The 19,284-nt window shown below is 40.7% G+C and overlaps 1 protein-coding gene across 2 annotated transcripts in view; it reads right to left on the reverse strand.

The window, feature by feature from the left end:
• fgd4a (FYVE, RhoGEF and PH domain containing 4a) overlaps positions 1–13,281 on the reverse strand; it is a 138,073-nt gene extending 124,792 nt beyond the window's left edge. For both annotated transcript variants that reach the window (XM_061970170.2, XM_061970169.2), the window contains exon 1: positions 13,027–13,281. In XM_061970170.2, the coding sequence (XP_061826154.1) occupies positions 13,027–13,120 (94 nt within the window). In that variant the 5' untranslated portion in view covers positions 13,121–13,281. The remainder of the gene's footprint in view (positions 1–13,026) is intronic.
• Between the last annotated feature and the right edge of the window lie 6,003 nt (positions 13,282–19,284).

Genomic DNA, 19,284 nt, shown 5'->3' on the forward strand with positions numbered 1-19,284 from the left:
CTTGACCACGCCTACACTGCTGCAATTGGTCAGGGGTCTTCCAATCTTTCAATTTCTTGAATACGGAATTCTTACCTTTGAAAAAAACAGTTTTGGCTGCTATTTTTAATTATCGCTGCTCACTCAACACATTGCAGATCATGGACTTGGAAAAAGTTGTGACTTGAGACATTCAAAATATCGCGGAGAAATCCTGTGAAGTTCTCATGCAGTTGACAATATTTGGCCTAAAATTTAAAAGCACAGAAACAAATATGTAGTGTAACACTTTTGGACACATCACTGCAGTGGTATTTTCAGAACAGGAATGGGACGGGAAAACACAACCAACCATACTTGTCTTGTCGTAATACCACTTATAACAAAGAACATTGAAATGCTGACTGACCACTTTTTCCCCCTTGTAAGTTCAGCGGCACTGCTATGACATCACCGTATTCATGCAGCTATCACCATACCACCTGCAGTCTTCGCAGGGGAAACACAGGTGACATCATCAGGGTTTGTTTTTCAAGACTGTACTGTGACGACCTAATCCGAACCGTGGTGCATGCGAGAAACATAGTCTTACACTGCAACTTTGGGATTTAAATGACATTAAAGTTCATACTTGCCGACCCTCCCGGATTTTCCGGGAGACTCCCGAAATTCAGCGCCTCTCCAGAAAACCTCCTGGGATAAATTTTCTCCCGAAAATCTCCCGAAATTCAGGCGGACCTGAGTGACGTGTCGACAGCCTGTTTTCACGTCCGCTTTCCCACAATATAAACAGCGTGCCTGCCCAATCACGTTATAACTGTAGAATGATCGAGGGCGAGTTCTTGGTTTCTTATGTGGGTTTATTGTTAGGCAGTTTCAGTAACGTCCTCCCAGCGCGGCAACAACACACAACAACAGCAGTCACGTTTTCGTCTACCGTAAAGCAGTTTGTCTGCAGTAAACAGCAATGTTGTGACACTCTTAAACAGGACAATACTGCCATCTACTGTGCATGCATATGTGACAATAACATCTACGGCTTTTATAGAGTGCAGTGCACAACTGCGCACACAACAAGGAGACGAAGCAGAATGTACATTTGATGAAACCACTTTTGTGCGTGCCACACATCAATGCATCATCAGAGAGGGTGTTCAGCATGGTTCGAAAAATAGTGACAGAGAATAGAACAAGGATGGACAATTCAACCCTTAACTCAACATTGAGTAGATGAGTGTTATGTGTGTGTATATGTGTAAATAAATGAACACTGAAATTCAACTATTTTTATATATATTATATATATATATATATATTTATATATATATATATATGTATATATATATATATATATATATATATATATAGCTAGAATTCACTGAGAGTCAAGTATTTCATATATATATATATATATATATATATATATATATATATATATATATATATATATATATATATGTATGTATGTGTGGGAAAAAAATCACAAGACTACTTCATCATCAAGATGAAGTAGTCTTGTGATTTTTTCCCCACACATACATATATTGCTCGATACCGTAGTAGAGCGCAATATATGCTTATTAAGACATATATATATATATATATATATATATGTCTTAATAAGGTTATCCAAAAAATAGTGCTCGATACCGTAGTAGAGCGCAATATATGTATGTGTGGGGAAAAAAATCACAAGACTATTTCATCTCTACAGGCCTGTTTCATGAGGGGGGTACCCTCAATCCCCAAAATCTCCTGACGATTGAGGGTACCCCCCTCATGAAACAGGCCTGTAGAGATGAAATAGTCTTGTGATTTTTTTCCCCACACATACATATATATATATATATATATATATATATATATATATATATGAAATACTTGACTCAGTGAATTCTAGCTGTAAATATACTCCTCCCCTCTTAACCACGCCCCCAATCACGCCCCCGCCCCAACCGCGCCCCCCCACCTACCGAAATCGGAGGTCTCAAGGTTGGCAAGTATGACATTTTGGAACCCTTTACTGGAAACAAATGCCTCCAAGTTTTTGAACACTTGTCTTGCCTGCCTGACTGACTTGAATGTTGCTTTTTCTTTGACTTTTTAACACCTACTCCAAAAATGACTGTCGTCATACATGACATCGGCATAATCGCAGAACACATTAATTTTACCTTAATTTTAGGTATCCAAGGACGAACTCCGAGCTTGGGTTTTGCTTTTTCTCTAGACTTTACTCTGATTTGATTTGATAAAAAACAGATTTAACAAAGGATTAAGAGAACTACCTTACAGTGAGAGGAAGAAACATATACTATAATTCAATTGAAAGGACTAAGAATTGTACTTTGTTGTTTGATTGTGAGACATTACCTCTCAAATTAATACTGAATATTTTTATGTTTTAACCACATTGTATTAGGTCCCATGGTAGGCTTTCGAGGCAAAAACCTTTACTTATTTTGCACGATTGAATGTTGTCTGTCTATCTGTGTTGGCCCTGCGATGAGGTGGCGACTTGTCCAGGGTGTACCCCGCCTTCCGCCCGATTGTAGCTGAGATAGGCTCCAGCACCCCCCGCAACCCCAAAGGGAATAAGCGCTAGAAAATGGATCGATGGATGGACTTTATTTGGCTCATATAACTCTATGTAATAATTGTATTTTTATGTTGAAATGATTACTTTGTCCAATATAGTGGTACATCGGGATACGAGTGCCCCAGTTTACAAGTGTTTTCAGGATACAAGCACTCTCTTGGTTAATTGTAAATGCTTTAGGTTAAAAGCAAAACTTTGTGTTACGAGCCTCTACAGCGCTAGTTGGCCACAGTGAAATCCCACCAAAACATCTGGGGGTCTGACTCGGCATAAGTTAATAGTTAGGTATCAAAATGACGTTGTTTTTCCAACCATGGGAACGAAGAAAGCGAGTGTGAAAAAAGGAACTAACAAGAAGCAAATTATATTAATTGAATTAAAGAAATAAATGATTAAAAAACATGAGAGTGGAGCTGACTTGGTGAAGTAGTTTGACCATATCACTGCTAGACTGCACCATAATGAAACAGAATGAGTTGATAATGCCAGACCAAAGATGTTAAGGTCCTTTCGAAACGGCGGACATACGTAATTAGAGGAGAGCGATATAGACAAGATACGATACGATATAAATTTGGCCGTTGATAGAGCTTTTAACACTATCGATATGTCGCGATAATACATGTTGATGGCACATTCTAGCTGTGTCCCTTTAAATTTGACAGCGGCAAGCAAACGATGGTGTCCTCAACACAATCTAGCATCGTTGCTAGCGCATACTTGCCAACCCTCCCGGATTTTCCGGGACACTCCCGAAATTCAGCGCCTCTCCCGAAAACCTCCCGGGACAAATTTTCTCCCGAAAATCTCCCGAAATTCAGGCGGTCTCAGGTCCTCCACAATATAAAAAAGCGTACCTGCCCAATCACGTTATAACTATAGAATGATGGAGGGCGAGTTCTTGGTTTCTTATGTGGGTTTATTGTTAGGCAGTTTCATTAACGCCCTCCCAGCATGGCAACAACACACAACAACAGCAGTCACTTTTTTGTATACCGTAAAGCAGTTCGTCTGCCGTAAACCGCAATGTTGTGACACTCTTAAACAGGACAATACTGCCATCTAGTGCATTTGATGAAAGCACTTTTGTGCGTGCCACACATCAATGCATCATCAGAGAGGGTGTTCAGCATGGTTAGAAAAATAGTGACAGAGAATAGAACAAGGATGGACAATTCAACCCTTAACTCAACAATGAGTAGATGAGTGTTATGTGTGTGTATATGTGTAAATAAATGAACACTGAAATTCAAGTATTTATTTTATATATATATATATATATATATATATATATATATATATATGAAATACTTGACTTGGTGAATTCTAGCTGTAAATATACCCCTCCCATTTTAGCCACGCCCCCAACCACGCCCCCGTCCCACCCCGACCACGCCCACCCCACCCCACACCTCCCGAAATCGGAGGTCTCAAGGTTGGCAAGTATGTGCTAGCGGCTAATGTCCCATCACAGTACAAAGTAGCTCCTAAATCACTAATCCTTGCCTCCATGGTGGAAAATAAACTATGTTTCTTACAAGTAAAATTACTACTGAAGGACGAGAGGATGAGGAATAGCTAAACATGCTACAATACACACAGTGGATACGAAAAAGCTAAGCAAACCACTAAAATACATTGTAAACAGAGGTGAGCAGATTGATACAGATATCGACAGTAATGACACCAACTATAGTAACAGTTAATGGTCGATGCTACATTGATTAGATCGATCATTTTTATTATCACAAAATATTTTTGTTGTCGTATTTGGAAATAAGAACCAATCACAGTTTATGCTTTTGTTTAAAATATGTTGCACAATTTATTGTATTATACATTTTGGATGTAATAAAAGGGAATAAGGAAATAATTTGAATGTTTAATTAATATTGCTACACTGCCATCCTGAGTTTGTGTGTGATTGATTGATTGATTGATTGATTGAGCCTTTTATTAGTAAGTTTGCAATTTTAATCATTCGGTGAGCTTGAAAATTGTCATCAGCTTGGTATAACCAATACTTACCCTGTAACTACTTGGTATTGGGTCGATACCCACATTTGTAGTATCATCCAAAACTAATGTAAAGTATTGAAACAACAGAATAATAAGTGCTAACTACATTTTAACAGAAATGTAGATCGACAGGCGGATCTGTGCGCTGTCTGCAGTGATGCGGACCATGCATTAGTCCGTCGTGGTGAAGAAGGAGCTGAGCTGGAAGGCAAAGTTCTCAATTTACCGGTCGATCTACGTTTCCATCCTCACCTTAGGACAAGATCACGGGTACAAGCGGCCGAAAGTTTCTCCCTTAGATATAGGGTGAGAAGCTCTGTCATTCGAGAGGAGCTCAAAGTAAAGTCGCTGCTCCTCCACATCGAGAGGAGACAGATGAGGTAGTTCGGGCATCAGGTCAGGATGCCCCCTCGGACGCTTCCCTGGGGAGGTGTTTAGCGCACACCCGACCAGTAGGAGGCCACAGGGAAGACCCAGGACACGCTGGGGAAACTATGTCTCCAGGCCCCAAGCTGGCCTGGGAACGCCTCGGGATCCCCCGGGAGGAGCTGGACGAAGTAGCTGGGGAGAGAGAAGTCTGCGCTTCTCTGCTTAGGCTGCTGCCTCCGCGACCTGACCTCGGATAGGCGGAAGAAGATGGATGGATTGGTGGAAATGACGCAACATGTTACCGCAAACGTCTGCAGCTAAATTAGGAGTCTTTGTAACTTGTTTTGAAATAATTGTATTATCATTTATTTCACTAATAATGTATTGTGATCTATAGGAAGGTGTGGCTCAGAAGGTAGAGCAGCCGTACTAACAAATTGTGGGTTCTAGGTTCGAGTCCATCCTCCGCCCTTCTAGTCTCGGCTGTTGTGTCCTTGGGCAAGACACTTCACCCACCTTGCTCCTGGTGCTGCTCATATAGTGTATGAATGTGAATGAATGTTTGGTGGTCCGCACATTGGCAGTCACGCTTCCGTCAGTCTACCCCAGGGCGGCTGTGGCAACAAATGTAGCTTACCACCATCACAGAGTGAATGTGAAGTGAATGAATGATAGGTTTTCAGTTTTATCTGTAAAGTGCTTTGAGTGTCTAGAAAAGCGCTATATAAACCCAATCCGTTATTATTATAGCGTTATCACAAGAGGCTGCAATATATATCGCAATATAGATTTTAGGCCATATCGCCCATCCCTAAAACTAAGTTAATGATCCAAAAATGTATAATTTATTCAAAATAATTACTTGAGTAAATCATAAATATATTTCAGTTCAGTTTATTTGGATACAATATAATGCATCACACATTTCCAGCTGTTTCATTACAGCACGTCCGAAAAGGAGTACGAAGAAGCAGAGCTTAAAAAAATCCTACCATACCAATTTTATCCACATTCCATGTTCTCTGTAACAGAACAGTGAACAAATAAATAATAAATGAATAATATACCATAGTAAGCAAACATATTAAATAAATAAATATTTGTCTCAATTTAAAAAAAAAAAAAAATAAATAAAAAAAAAAAAAAGGGTTCAAGATGTTTATCATAATTCTTGTTCTGTGTACTTTGTGAACACTTGTAGTTTGAACAGTCTCTTACACCGAATCATATTGGTGCTTTGTTTGATTTCTTTGGTTAATCCATTACATAATTGAATGCCACATACAGATATGCTAAAGGTTTTTAGTGTTGTACGAGCATACAAATGTTTTAAATTAGATTTTCCTCTAAGGTTATATTTCTCCTCTTTTGTTGACAATAATTGTTGTACATTCTTGGGTAGCAGGTTATTTACCCTAACAATATGTCTGTGCACTTAATTATATTTCAAATACACTGATGTTTCTTTCAAAACATCAAAAAGTTGATTTCCTAGTTTTGTGTTTAAGGTGCAACACTTTTGCCCCTCATATAGAGCCACAGTAGACAATCATATTATAACATAATGTGTTTGACTTTATGTTCCAACTGTACTGTCAAAATTCAAAATGGTTATGCCATGTTGGTAACTTCCCTGTATTGATGCTCTATAGCAGGGGTGCTCATTACGTCGATCGCGATCTACCGGTCGATCTCGGAGGGTGTGTCAGTCGATCACCAGCCAGGCATTAAAAAAATAGTCCTAAAAATGAGCGATTATAAATCTTCACTATGACGTCACTTGATTGACATTCACGGCACCTGAGGGTCTTCTGAGATGACGCTGGCTGCTGCCAGCTCATTAAAATTACCGACAGGAAGGCGAGAAACACTTTATTTCAACAGACTCTGGCGCCGTACCTGTCGTCCAAACTCCAAAGACCGACTGCACAGTTGCACAATAAAAGCTCTGCTTCATCCTGCCTGCGCTACCAAAATAAGAGTCTCAGAAAGCTGGCGTGCACAAGCTAGCAAGCTACGGAGTTTGCCGACAATGTATTTCTTGTAAAGTGCATACAAAGGAGTACGGAAGCTGGACAAATAAGATGCCAAAAACCAACCACTTTCATGTGGTATTGGACAGAAAGGAGGACTTTTTTTCTCCTCCATTCGAAAATGCGGACGTTATCATCACCACTGTCTGATTCCAATCAATGCAAGTCATCACAATCAGGTAATACACCAACTTATATTCTTGTCTTCATGAAAGAAAGGAATCTATATGTGTTAAACATGCTTGTATTATCTTTAACCACCTTTAACTTGTTAACAATATTAACTATGTGTTAAACATGCTTGTATTATCTTTAACCACCTTTAAGTTGTTAACAATATTAACTATATGTGTTAAACATGCTTGTATTATCTTTAACCACCTTTAAGTTGTTAACAATATTAACTATATGTGTTAAACATGCTTGTTTTATCTTTAACCACCTTTAAGTTGTTAACAATATTAACTATTTGTGTTAAACATGCTTGTATTATTTTTAAACACCTTTAACTTATTAACAATATTAACTATATGTGTTAAACATGCTTGCATTATCTTTAAACACCTTTAACTTGTTAACAATGTTAACTATATGTATTAAACATACTTGTATTATCATTAAACACCTTTAATGTATTAACAATATTAACTATATGTGTTAAACATGCTTGCATTATCATTAAACACCTTTAACTTGTTAACAAAAACATATATTTCATAAATAAGTAAATATAACTTATATATATGAATGAGGTAGATCCCCACGACTTGATCAATTGAAAAGTAGCTCGCCTGCAGAAAAAGTGTGAGCACCCCTGCTCTATAGCATGAGACAGCAGAAATGGTGCTAAATGCTGAAGATGACAGAAGAAACATTTGTCAGTGTTTACCGCCATCTACTGGTATATTTATAAATTACACAGACACAAATGAAGTTGTTAGTTCAGCATTTAGCATTGTTTTTGTTTAACATCCCAGAATTACCTAAAAAAAACCAACCAGAAATTGATTTGTTTTCTAATGTTACCCTGTTCTGGGTACGCTGGAGTCTATCCCAGCTGACCACCACAATGCATGAAATGTTTCTTATCCATCGGTGGCTCATTGACTAAGATTGGCAGATCATAAATAGGGGTCATGTTCAAGTAGTGATGAAGTGAACAGAACTGAGTTAAAGCCAGTAGACGACAATAAAGAGCGTTCAGTTGAGGATGAATGAGCGTCAGAGTAGATCAACAATGACTGCCAACACAGCATTGATTCATACACGCCCGCTGCTTCTATCAAAACAAAATGCTCCATTATGGTACGCTGATAAGGTCACAGCACCACCAGCTCCACTCGACATGCCCGTGCAACTGTTTATGCTTTATACAACCAACACACTGTACACGGTAAAAGTCAAAGAGATACTTTATATTTCTTCATCGTGCCAGCAAGATACCATATTCATAAAGGAAAACATGCCCAGGCTCAAAGAAAGAATGTTCTGTTCAGTTCAGTTTCAGTTTATTTCAAACATAAATACAACGTTATGCATCAAATATTTACAGTTGTTTGTGACATTAATATTGGAAGTGTTTGTTTTGTATCTCCTTAAATGGAATTGCTCATGATTCTTCTTGACTAATTAGCCTTCAAGAATGGTGTGTTTTATTTTGAAGCATTTAGAATAAACAGACAAAGTGGGAAAGCATGAAATAGCATACTTTATTTATTTAATGCCACGGAATGAACCGTTATGCAGTGACTTATACTGAAAGACACTTAAAATTTGTGGGCGAATAAAACCGGCTTAACAAAACAGCTTAACAAGCATTAAAACGACATAATTTCCAATTCAAGGTTGAACAGTTATTTCCGGGCATTCTCCTTCTTGCAATTAGTTCACTTTTGCGTAACGGTGCCTAAAAACATTGAAATGAAAAAAGATAAACACTCATCTAATTAAAACTAATAGCAGCAAGATTAGAATATTGAGTTTGAACTGGACCCCGACTTAAACAAGTTGAAAAACGTATTCGGGTGTTACCATTTAGTGGTCAATTGTACGGAATATGTACTGAACTGTGCAATCTACTAATAAAAGTTTCAATCAATCAATCAAAACACATGATGTTAAATGGTCCACCCCTCAGAGGAAATGTTCTTGTTGGAGCCTCCCCTACTAACCCCAAAAAACCCCCCAAAAAACACTTTTTCAGGGGTTCTGTTACCTCGTTAAGCATTGCAAATAAAAATCTATAAATTTTGCCCTTGACAGACACGCAAGCCTTGGTTTCCGTACGCCCCACTTTTCGTATGCTTTAGTTTTTGATGAAAATTTTCCATTAATTGTTCAGTTATCATATGGCCAAACACTGCGCATAAAAAACTAGTTTGCCTGCAAAACATTCCGCGGGAATCCCAAGCGTTGGTGACTCAGTCTCTGTGCTTTTTATTGAGGTTGACTGCCAAATAACTAATTATGGGACCAAATAAAGTTCGATGTGCCAGTACTTTGATGTAGAATTTACATTGAGAAACTCATTATCTACATGTAAGCTACATTACCACCAATGTGTGTGGAACTGGCAGTGACGAGGATGGCGGAGGCTGGATTCGAAACAGCAAACCTCAAGTTTGTAGCCCAAATCATTCAAAAATATCAGCTTAATTTTTCAAATACAGAACAAGATTTACATGGTTTTGTTTCACTGTCAACCTTCGATTGAAATGCATCATTCCATTGGCACTGTTATAAATTTGCTTGTAACAGCGAATAATGTATGATTTGCCTCTGCATTTCATTATTAATTATATAAATTGTTTTAAGTAGACAGTAAAACTTTACATTTACAAAATGTAACTGTAAATTATAGTGCTTTAAAATATTTTTATTTACAACATTTTACGGTAAATGGAAAAACAGTATAACTGTTTTTTGGGGTGGAGGGTTTACGGAAAAAGCTGGCAGCTTGGTTGCCCACATTTTTGTGTTAAATTTTCATTGTTTTTTACAACATTATATTGTTAATGGAAAAACAGCACAAGTTATTTTTTTATTCCGGAAACTTTACCGTAAAAACAAATGTAACATTTTTCCATTTACAGTAATACACAGTGCCCTAGTGGTTAGAGTGTCCGCCATGGGAACGGTAGGACGTGAGTTCCAACCCCAGCCGAGTCATACCAAAGACTATAAAAATGGGACCCATTACCTCCCTCCTTGACACTCAGCATCAAGGGTTGGAATTGGGGGTTGAATCACCAAAAATGATTCCTGGGCGCGGCCAACGCTGCTGCTCACTGCTCCCCCCACCTCCCAGGGGGTGATCAAGGGTGAGGGGTCAAATGCAAAGAATAATTTCGCCACACCGAGTGTGTGTGTGTGACAATCATGGGTACTTTAACTTAACTTTAAAAACAACAACCGTAGATTTTACAGTCAAAAACTGGCAGCTCAGTCAACAGAATTTTAACGCAAAAAACAGTGGCAGTTTTTTTTCAATTTACAGTAATATGCTGTAAAGAACAACGTAAAGTGTATTGTCATTTTTATTAATTTGATGGGGTTTTTTTCATAACATGGAAATCTAAGAGAACGTGTTGTGAATGAGGATGCTTGTGGACGGGGAATTTATTTTTTTTTTTTTACACATTTTTATTTAAAAAAAACAGTTTTTCCAACGTATAAAATTTTAGACGATTTCTCTTCTTAGTTATTAATTCAATTCTCCGGCTGTAGAAAAGACCCGCTCACAGGGCACAGAGGAGGCGTCAGTGCGACACAGTTTGCGTATCGGTCACGTGACCGAAACAGCTCATGATCGGTCAAGGTGATTTTCTAAAAGCGGTACGCGCACCGACACAGGGTTTTGCTCTATAAGCTCGACGCATGCGCCGATGCATCGGTGTTGACGGACCCATCACTAGCACACACGCGTGAATGCAACGCATACTTTATCAACAGCGATACAGGTTACACAGAGGGTGGCCGTATAAACAACTTTAACACTGTTAGAAATATACGCCACTAAGGCTGAAACGACGCGTCAACGTAGTCGACGTCATCGGTTACGTAAATACGTCGACGCCGTTTTTGTGCGTCGACGCGTCGCATATTTACGTCACACTACCGTCATGGCGGAGCGCAAAGCAGACGATGCGAGCAGTGCGAGCGAGGGGAAAAAAGCACGCCAAAAGTTGTGCCTGTTCAGTGTTTACAAAGACGCGCTCCTCTTTAACGCTGTGGAGAGGCGGGGCCGGCGAGCAAGCGGCGAGGCGGGGCGCGCCGGGAGCGACGCCGCAATCGCGCACCTGGGCACAATCATCCAATCTCCTCTCGCTGAAGAAAAGGGGAGCAGCAGAGAGAGAGGGAAGAGAGACTGGAAGGAGCCAGAGTGAAGCTGACAGAGACAGAGGACGACGAGCGAGCGAGGAAGAGGAGCTGAAAAGCGAGGAAAGAAAGAGAAAAGAGTTGGAAGAGAAAAGACTTTGTGTAAAATTAAAAGATTGTAAACCTGGCAAAGCCGTCTGGCATTCAGTCTGTCGGTCCTGAAAGAACCCCACGGCACAAGACGTGTCACAAACGCTAACGTTAATTAGTTGTGCAAATACCTTTTACAACATTAACAGTTACATATACTATGTACAAACGAACAATTAACTTTCACTTTAATCATACTATCATTGTAGTGTTATTAAGCAAAATAAGCAATACTTTTACTTTTGTTGAAATGTTTACACTGTTGTGACAGAATATTTTGTTTTGCACTTTTTTGTATTGGATGTTTAACTTTTATTTTTGCACATTTTAGCAAATAAGCAATACTTTTACTTTTGTTGAAATGTTTACACTGTTGCAGAATATTTCCGTTTTGCACTTTTTTGTATTGGATGTTTATCTTTATTTTTGCACATTTTAAAACAAAATAAGCAATACTTTTACTTTTGAAATGCTTATACTATTGCAGAATATTAAGATTTGCACTGGATGTTTACTTTTATATTTGCACATTAAAAAGCAAATAAGCTACTTTTAATTTTGTTAAATGTTAAAAGTTTTAAATGTCTACATTGTTACAGAATATTTTGTCATGTTGTTGTCAATGTTGACTGAGTGGCCATACTTTTTTTTTTGTAAATGAAAGCCATGCCTTTTGAAAAAACTGGCCTACATTTATTTTTTCATCTTCATTTTAAATAAAAAAAATAATCGGTAAAAGGAAAAATAATCTATAGATTAATCGAAAAAAATAATAATCTATAGATTAACCGATTAATCGAAAAAAATAATCTATAGATTAATCGATTGAAAAATAATCGTTAGCTGCAGCGTTATACGCCACACTGTGAATCCACACCAAACAAGAATGACAAACACATTTCGGGAGAACATCCGACACAACAGAACAAATACCCAGAACCCCTTGGAGCACTAACTCTTCCGGGACGCTACAAAATACACCCCCCGCTACCACCAACCCCCCCCCCCCCACACATCTTGTAGCGTCCCGGAAGCCGCACATATTATGTGACTGGGCCAGCACTCGTTGGACTGGATGAAAAGTGGACGTGACGATTTCCGGGAGGGGCACTGAAATTTGGGAGTCTCCCGGGAGGTTTGGCAAGTATTAGAATTAGCGGTATATAACGGCTGTATAAAACGGCTATATATAATCGGCGGGCTAGCTCTAGTGTTAATTTGATATCGCCTCAAGGGCCAAGTGAAATTACACGGCGGGCCAGGTTTGGCCCGCGGGCCAGAGTTTGACACCCATGCTGTAGAACACTGCACCTTAGCAAAGAGCAGATCCGTACTCGCCGTCTTTGTTTGCTCTCTAAAGACAAAATGGTGAATAAAGTGGGCCCTCCAGCATGTGGATGCTTACACAACAGGCTGGGACTTGCCTGCAAACATTCATACCTGCTCAGCAGCCCATTAAGTCAGTAGCGGAGTACAAACATGGGATCACGCAACATGAGTGTGGTATTCTTCCACGCCACGCCGACACAAGCACGACAAGAATTGAAGTGCAAAGCTCACCTTCGTGTTCTTGCTCCACACTTGCTTGTCTCCTGCGGAAAGCGACTCTGCTGAAGCCCTCCATGCTTTTCTCTGACAGGCGCCGCTCCAGCATCGAGATACTTAAGCAGGAGTATCCCGTTTTTTGTTTGTTTTTGTTTTTAAGTATCAAAAATGGTATTTGTTAAATACAAGTGTGATAGGTGTCCTCGACAGGCTGATTAGACATCTGTTGACAGCACAGCTGGACGTGACAGGTGTGTCGAGGGCTTCTCGCTCGAGCGGTGTCCCGACCCGTACGTGAGCGGGAAAGGCCCCGCCCACCAACAAACCCCGCCCACCCTCGTCAAAAATGCCAATGTGGCGTCAGCGTAGCTCAAATACAATACACACCGAAGAAGGGGCCTTAAAATTATATTGATATTGACTTTTATATCATACTCGAACATACTTAGGTACATGACTACGTCTTCAGTTGTTTTTTTTTACAGCAGCAGTCATCTTTTTAGAATGTGCATTACCGACACCTAGCGGACCAGAGCGGAACATCACCCACCACACCTACAGGTACAGCGTTGGTTGCCAGACGTGCGTATTGTGCAATGGTTTCACCCCCTGTACGATAATTCCATAATGCAGTGGTTCTTAACCTTGTTGGAGGTACCGAACCCCATCAGTTCCATTTGCGCATTCACCGAACCCTTCCTTAGTGAAAACTAAAATGTTTATTTCCAAATTCAAGACAAAGTTATATGTTTTTGGTAACACTTTAGTATGGGGAACATATTCTAACTAACAAAGACTTAATTTAGAGTTATATGGTTAGCCTGTCGATCTCACGATCCACTCTTCCCTCACTCGTGAACAAGACTCCGGGGTACTTGAATTCCTCCATTTGGGGAAAGATCTCCTCCCCAACCCGGAGATGGCACTCCACCCTTTTCCGGGCGAGAACCATGGACTCGGACTTGGAGGTGCTGATTTCCATCCCAGTCGCTTCACACTCGGCTGCGAACCGATCCAGTGAGAGCTGAAGATCTTGGCCAGATGAAGCCATCAGGACCACATCATCTGCAAAAAGCAGAGACCTAATCCTGCAGCCACCAAACCAGATACCCTCAACGCCCTGACTGTGCCTAGAAATTCTGTCCATAAAGGTTATGAACAGAATCGGTGACAAAGGGCAGCCTTGGCGGAGACCAACCCTCACTGGAAACGGGGCCGACTTACTGCCAGCAATGCGGACCAAGCTATGACACTGATCATACAGGGAGCGAACCGCCACAATAAGACAGTCCGATACCCCATACTCTCTGAGCACTCCCCACAGGACTTCCCGGGGTACACGGTCGAATGCCTTCTCCAAGTCCACAAAGCACATGTAGACTGGTTGGGCAAACTCCAATGCACCCTCAAGGACCCTGCCGAGAGTATAGAGCTGGTCCACAGTTCCACGACCAGGACGAAAACCACACTGTTCCTCTTGAATCTGAGGTTTGACTATCCGGCGTAGCCTCTTCTCCAGTACACCTGAATAGACCTTACCGGTGCGGCGTCTTCAGTAATGCGGACGCTGTATCGATCCGTTGTGGTGAAGAAGGAGCTGAGCCGGAAGGCAAAGCTCTCGATTTACCGGTCGATCTACGTTCCCATCCTCACCTATGGTCATGAGCTTTGGGTCATGACCGAAAGGACAAGATCACGGGTACAAGCGGCCGAAATGAGTTTCCTCAGCCGGGTGGCGGGGCTCTCCCTTAGAGATAGGGTGAGAAGCTCTGTCATCCGGGGGGAGCTCAAAGTAAAGCCGCTGCTCCTCCACATCGAGAGGAACCAGATGAGGTGGTTCGGGCATCTGGTCAGGATGCCACCCGAACGCCTCCCTAGGGAGGTGTTTAGGGCACGTCCGACCGGTAGGAGGCCACGGGGAAGACCCAGGACACGTTGGGAAGACTATATATCCCGGCTGGCCTGGGAACGCCTCGGGATCCCCCGGGAGGAGCTGGACGAAGTGGCTGGGGAGAAGGAAGTCTGGGCTTCCCTGCTTAGGCTGCTGCCCCCGCGACCCGACCTCGGATAAGCGGAAGAAGATGGATGAATGGGATGGATGGTTAGGGTTAGAGCAGTGGTTCTTAACCTGGGTTCGATCGAACCCTAGGGGTTTGGTGAGTCGGGCTCAGGGGTTCGGCGGAGGTCAAGACACACCTGACTCATCGTGTAAATAAAAACTTCTAACCTATCGGCGTATTACGGATACGGCAACAGCAACAGCAGAAGTCAGACTGATTTGCAGGTGTGTCATTTGTTGTGAGTTTATGCACTGTGTTGGTTTTGTTCTTTGAACAAGGTGATGTTCATGCACGGTTCATTTTGTGCACCAGTAAAAAAACATGGTAACACTTTAGTATGGGGAACATATTCACCATTAATTAGTTGCTTATTAACATGCAAATTAGTAACACATTGGCTCTTAACTAGTCATTATTAAGTACTTATTAATGCATGGCCATATTATAACCCTAACCCTCTAACCCTGGCCCTAACCCTCTAACCCTAACCCTAACCAAATAACTCTAAATTAAGTCTTTGTTACTTAGAATATGTTCCCCATACTAAAGTGTTACCAAAAACATATAACTTTGTCTTGAATTTGAAAAAAAAAAACAACATTTTATTTTTCACTAAAGAAGGGTTCGGTGAATGCGCATATGAAACTGGTGGGGTTCGGTACCTCCAACAAGGTTAAGAACCACTGGGTTAGAGGGTTAGGGTTATAATAAGGCCCTCCTCAAAATACGTGTTTGTTTCCTGTTTCACGATAAATAATAAATTGTTAAGTACTATTTTTGCAAACAACCAGCAACATGAGGTGGTGTGGCTCAGATGGTATAGTGGCAACTTGAGGGTTCCTGGTTCAAATCAGCGTCCGCCATCCAAGTCACTGCCATTGTGTCCTTGGGCAAGACACTTCACCCACCTTGCCTACAATCCTATACCAAAACTGTCTTAGAAGTAAATCATGGGTTTCTCAACGTAAAACGCTTTGAGTCACTAATACAGTCGTCGATTAACATTTATTTTTACTTTCTCTTTTCTATCCTATGTATAATCTATTCATATTAACCTATGCTACTTATAATATACACCAGTAGTTCTCAAACATCCTCCCCTCACCCCAAGTACCACTTCAGATAACACTTGGCTCTCCAAATACCCCAACAATGACCAACATTAAAATACAGCGTAGTAGGCCTAAGTAATCATCAAGAACAAGGCAAAGGTTTTATTTAGCAAGTATATTTAATACTTTTGGCCACTGTAACATTATACTCAGTTTGAACAGTAACATTGCGTTTGAATATAGGGAAATAAAACATTGTACCGGTACTTTGGCGTTCCACAAGATGGAGCCCACGTTTGACCAGGGGTTAGTGCGTGTGCCTCACAAATGTTTGATCCTGAGTTCGATCCCCCGGGGGTCTTTCTGTGTGAAGTTTGCATGTTCTCCCCGTGACTGTGTGGGTTCCCTCCGGGTACTCCGGCTTCCTCCCACCTCCAAAAACATGCACCTGGGGATAGGTTGATTGGCAACACTAAATTGGCCCTAGTGTGTGAATGTGAGTGTGAATGTTGTCTGTCTATCTGTGTTGGCCCTGGGATGAGGTGGCGACTTGTCCAGGGTGTACCCCGCCTTCCGCCCGAATGGAGCTCGGCTAAGCTCCAGCCACCCCGCGACCCCGAGAGGGACAAGCGGTAGAAAATGGACGGATTATTAATATCAAGTACAAACCCCGTTTCCATATGAGTTGGGAAATTGTGTTAGAATGTAAATATAAACGCAATACAATGATTTGCAAGTCCTTTTCAACCCATATTCAGTTGAATGCACTACAAAGACAACATATTTGATGTTCAAACTCATAAACTTTATTTTTTTTTTGCAAATAATAATTAACTTAGAATTTCATGGCTGCAACACGTGCCAAAGTAGTTGGGAAAGGGCATGTTCACCACTGTGTTACATGGCCTTTCCTTTTAACAACACTCAGTAAACGTTTGGGAACTGAGGAGACACATTTTTGAAGCTTCTCAGGTGGAATTCTTTCCCATTCTTGCTTGATGTACAGCTTAAGTTGTTCAACAGTCCGGGGGTCTCCGTTGTGGTATTTTTAGGCTTCATAATGCGCCACACATTTTCAATGGGAGACAGGTCTGGACTACAGACAGGCCAGTCTAGTACCCGCACTCTTTTACTATGAAGCCACGTTGATGTAACACGTGGCTTTGCATTGTCTTGCTGAAATAAGCAGGGGCGTCCATGGTAACGTTGCTTGAATGGCATCATATGTTGCTCCAAAACCTGTATGTATCATTAATGGCGCCTTCACAGATGTGTAAGTTACCCCTGTCTAGGGCACTAATACACCCCCATACCATCACAGATGCTGGCTTTTCAACTTTGCGCCTATAACAATCCGGATGGTTCTTTTCCTCTTTGGTCCGGACATGACGTCCACAGTTTCCAAAAACAATTTGAAATGTGGACTCGTCAGACCACAGAACACTTTTCCACTTTGCATTAGTCCATCTTAGATGAGCTCAGGCCCAGCGAAGCCGACGGCGTTTCTGGGTGTTGTTGATAAACGGTTTTCACCTTGCATAGAAGAGTTTTAACTTGCACTTACAGATTTAGCGACCAACTGTAGTTACTGACAGTCGGTTTCTGAAGTGTTCCTGAGCCCATGTGGTGATATCCTTTACACACGGATGTCACTTTTTGATGCAGTACAGCCTGAGGGATCGAAGGTCACGGGCTTAGCTGCTTACGTGCAGTGATTTCTCCAGATTCTCTAAACCCTTTGATGATATTACAGACCGTAGATGGTGAAATCCCTAAATTCCTTGCAATAGCTGGTTGAGAAAGGTTTTTCTTAAACTGTTCAACAATTTGCTCACGCATTTGTTGACAAAGTGGTGACCCTCGCCCCATCCTTGTTTGTGAATGACTGAGCATTTCATGGAATCTACTTTTATACCCAATCATGGCACCCACCTGTTCCCAATTTGCCTGTTCACTTGTGGGATGTTCCAAATAAGTGTTTGATGAACATTCCTCAACTTTATCAGTATTTATTGCCACTTTCCCAACTTCTTTGTCACGTGTTGCTGGCATCAAATTCTAAAGTTAATGATTATTTGCAAAAAAAAAAATGTTTATCAGTTTGAACATCAAATATGTTGTCTTTGTAGCATATTCAACTGAATATGGGTTGAAAATTATTTGCAAATCATTTTGTATTCCGTTTATATTAACATCTAACACAATTTCCCAACTCATATGGAAACGGGGTTTGTACATACTATTGTTCTTGGGGTATTCAAGGGTCTTGAATACTTGAATATTGTTACATTGATCTGACATGAAAATGACCGCTGTTATTTTTTGTTGAGGCAGAATATTGACTTAAATACTGGTAAATGCACATAATATAACAAAAACATCACAAGTCACAAATCTTTCCAAAAACAAACTTGTTTTTAATTGTGAAACCAATTAAAATGCAATTTCAAAAGGGAGGAAAAAACTGAAAAATCAGTTGCACCTCAGCATACAGCAATTCCTACTCTGAAAACAGACGTTTCATCGCTTGTCTCTCCACATGTCCTGCTATATTGTACCGACAGGCAAAACATGAACCCACAATAATACTTTAGGACCACAAATGCACACAGGCTATAAAATGAAAAAAAAAAAAAAAGAGTGGGTATGAAGCTCATGTCAGTGCTGAGAAGAGTATTGGAATTGGATCATTAATGCATGAGGAGTGTGGTCCTACACCTGCTCCGTGTGTAAAGCTTTGTCATAAACGGAAACAAAATGGACATGATGTTTTCCGGATGTAGAAAGGTTTAAGCACATCAGTCTACGGCATGTGCGACTGTATATTGCTCTGATGCATATTGCATAATTGTGCTTGGACAGTACTGCGTATACTGTGGAGGAAGCAGATGGATATAATCAATGTGAACTGCAGATGCTGTGTAACAGAGGGGCAACTAAGACCATTCTCTTGGGTTGGAAAATTCTGGAAATTGGAAACATTCAATGTGAATAAAGGGGGGATTTAATATAATAAACAGGGAATTTGCAGAATTGCGGGTTAAATGTTGTTCTGTTTTGGAGCATATTCATCTAGTTGGGCTTCTACCTTGTACCCATGCACCCAGCTAAAACGTCTTACTGCAGGGCATTCCGAGCATTCCTGCATTAAATGGCTAAAA

The sequence above is a fragment of the Nerophis lumbriciformis genome, linkage group LG10 (assembly GCF_033978685.3).
Source record: "Nerophis lumbriciformis linkage group LG10, RoL_Nlum_v2.1, whole genome shotgun sequence".
Classification (NCBI taxonomy): Eukaryota; Metazoa; Chordata; class Actinopteri; order Syngnathiformes; family Syngnathidae; genus Nerophis; species Nerophis lumbriciformis.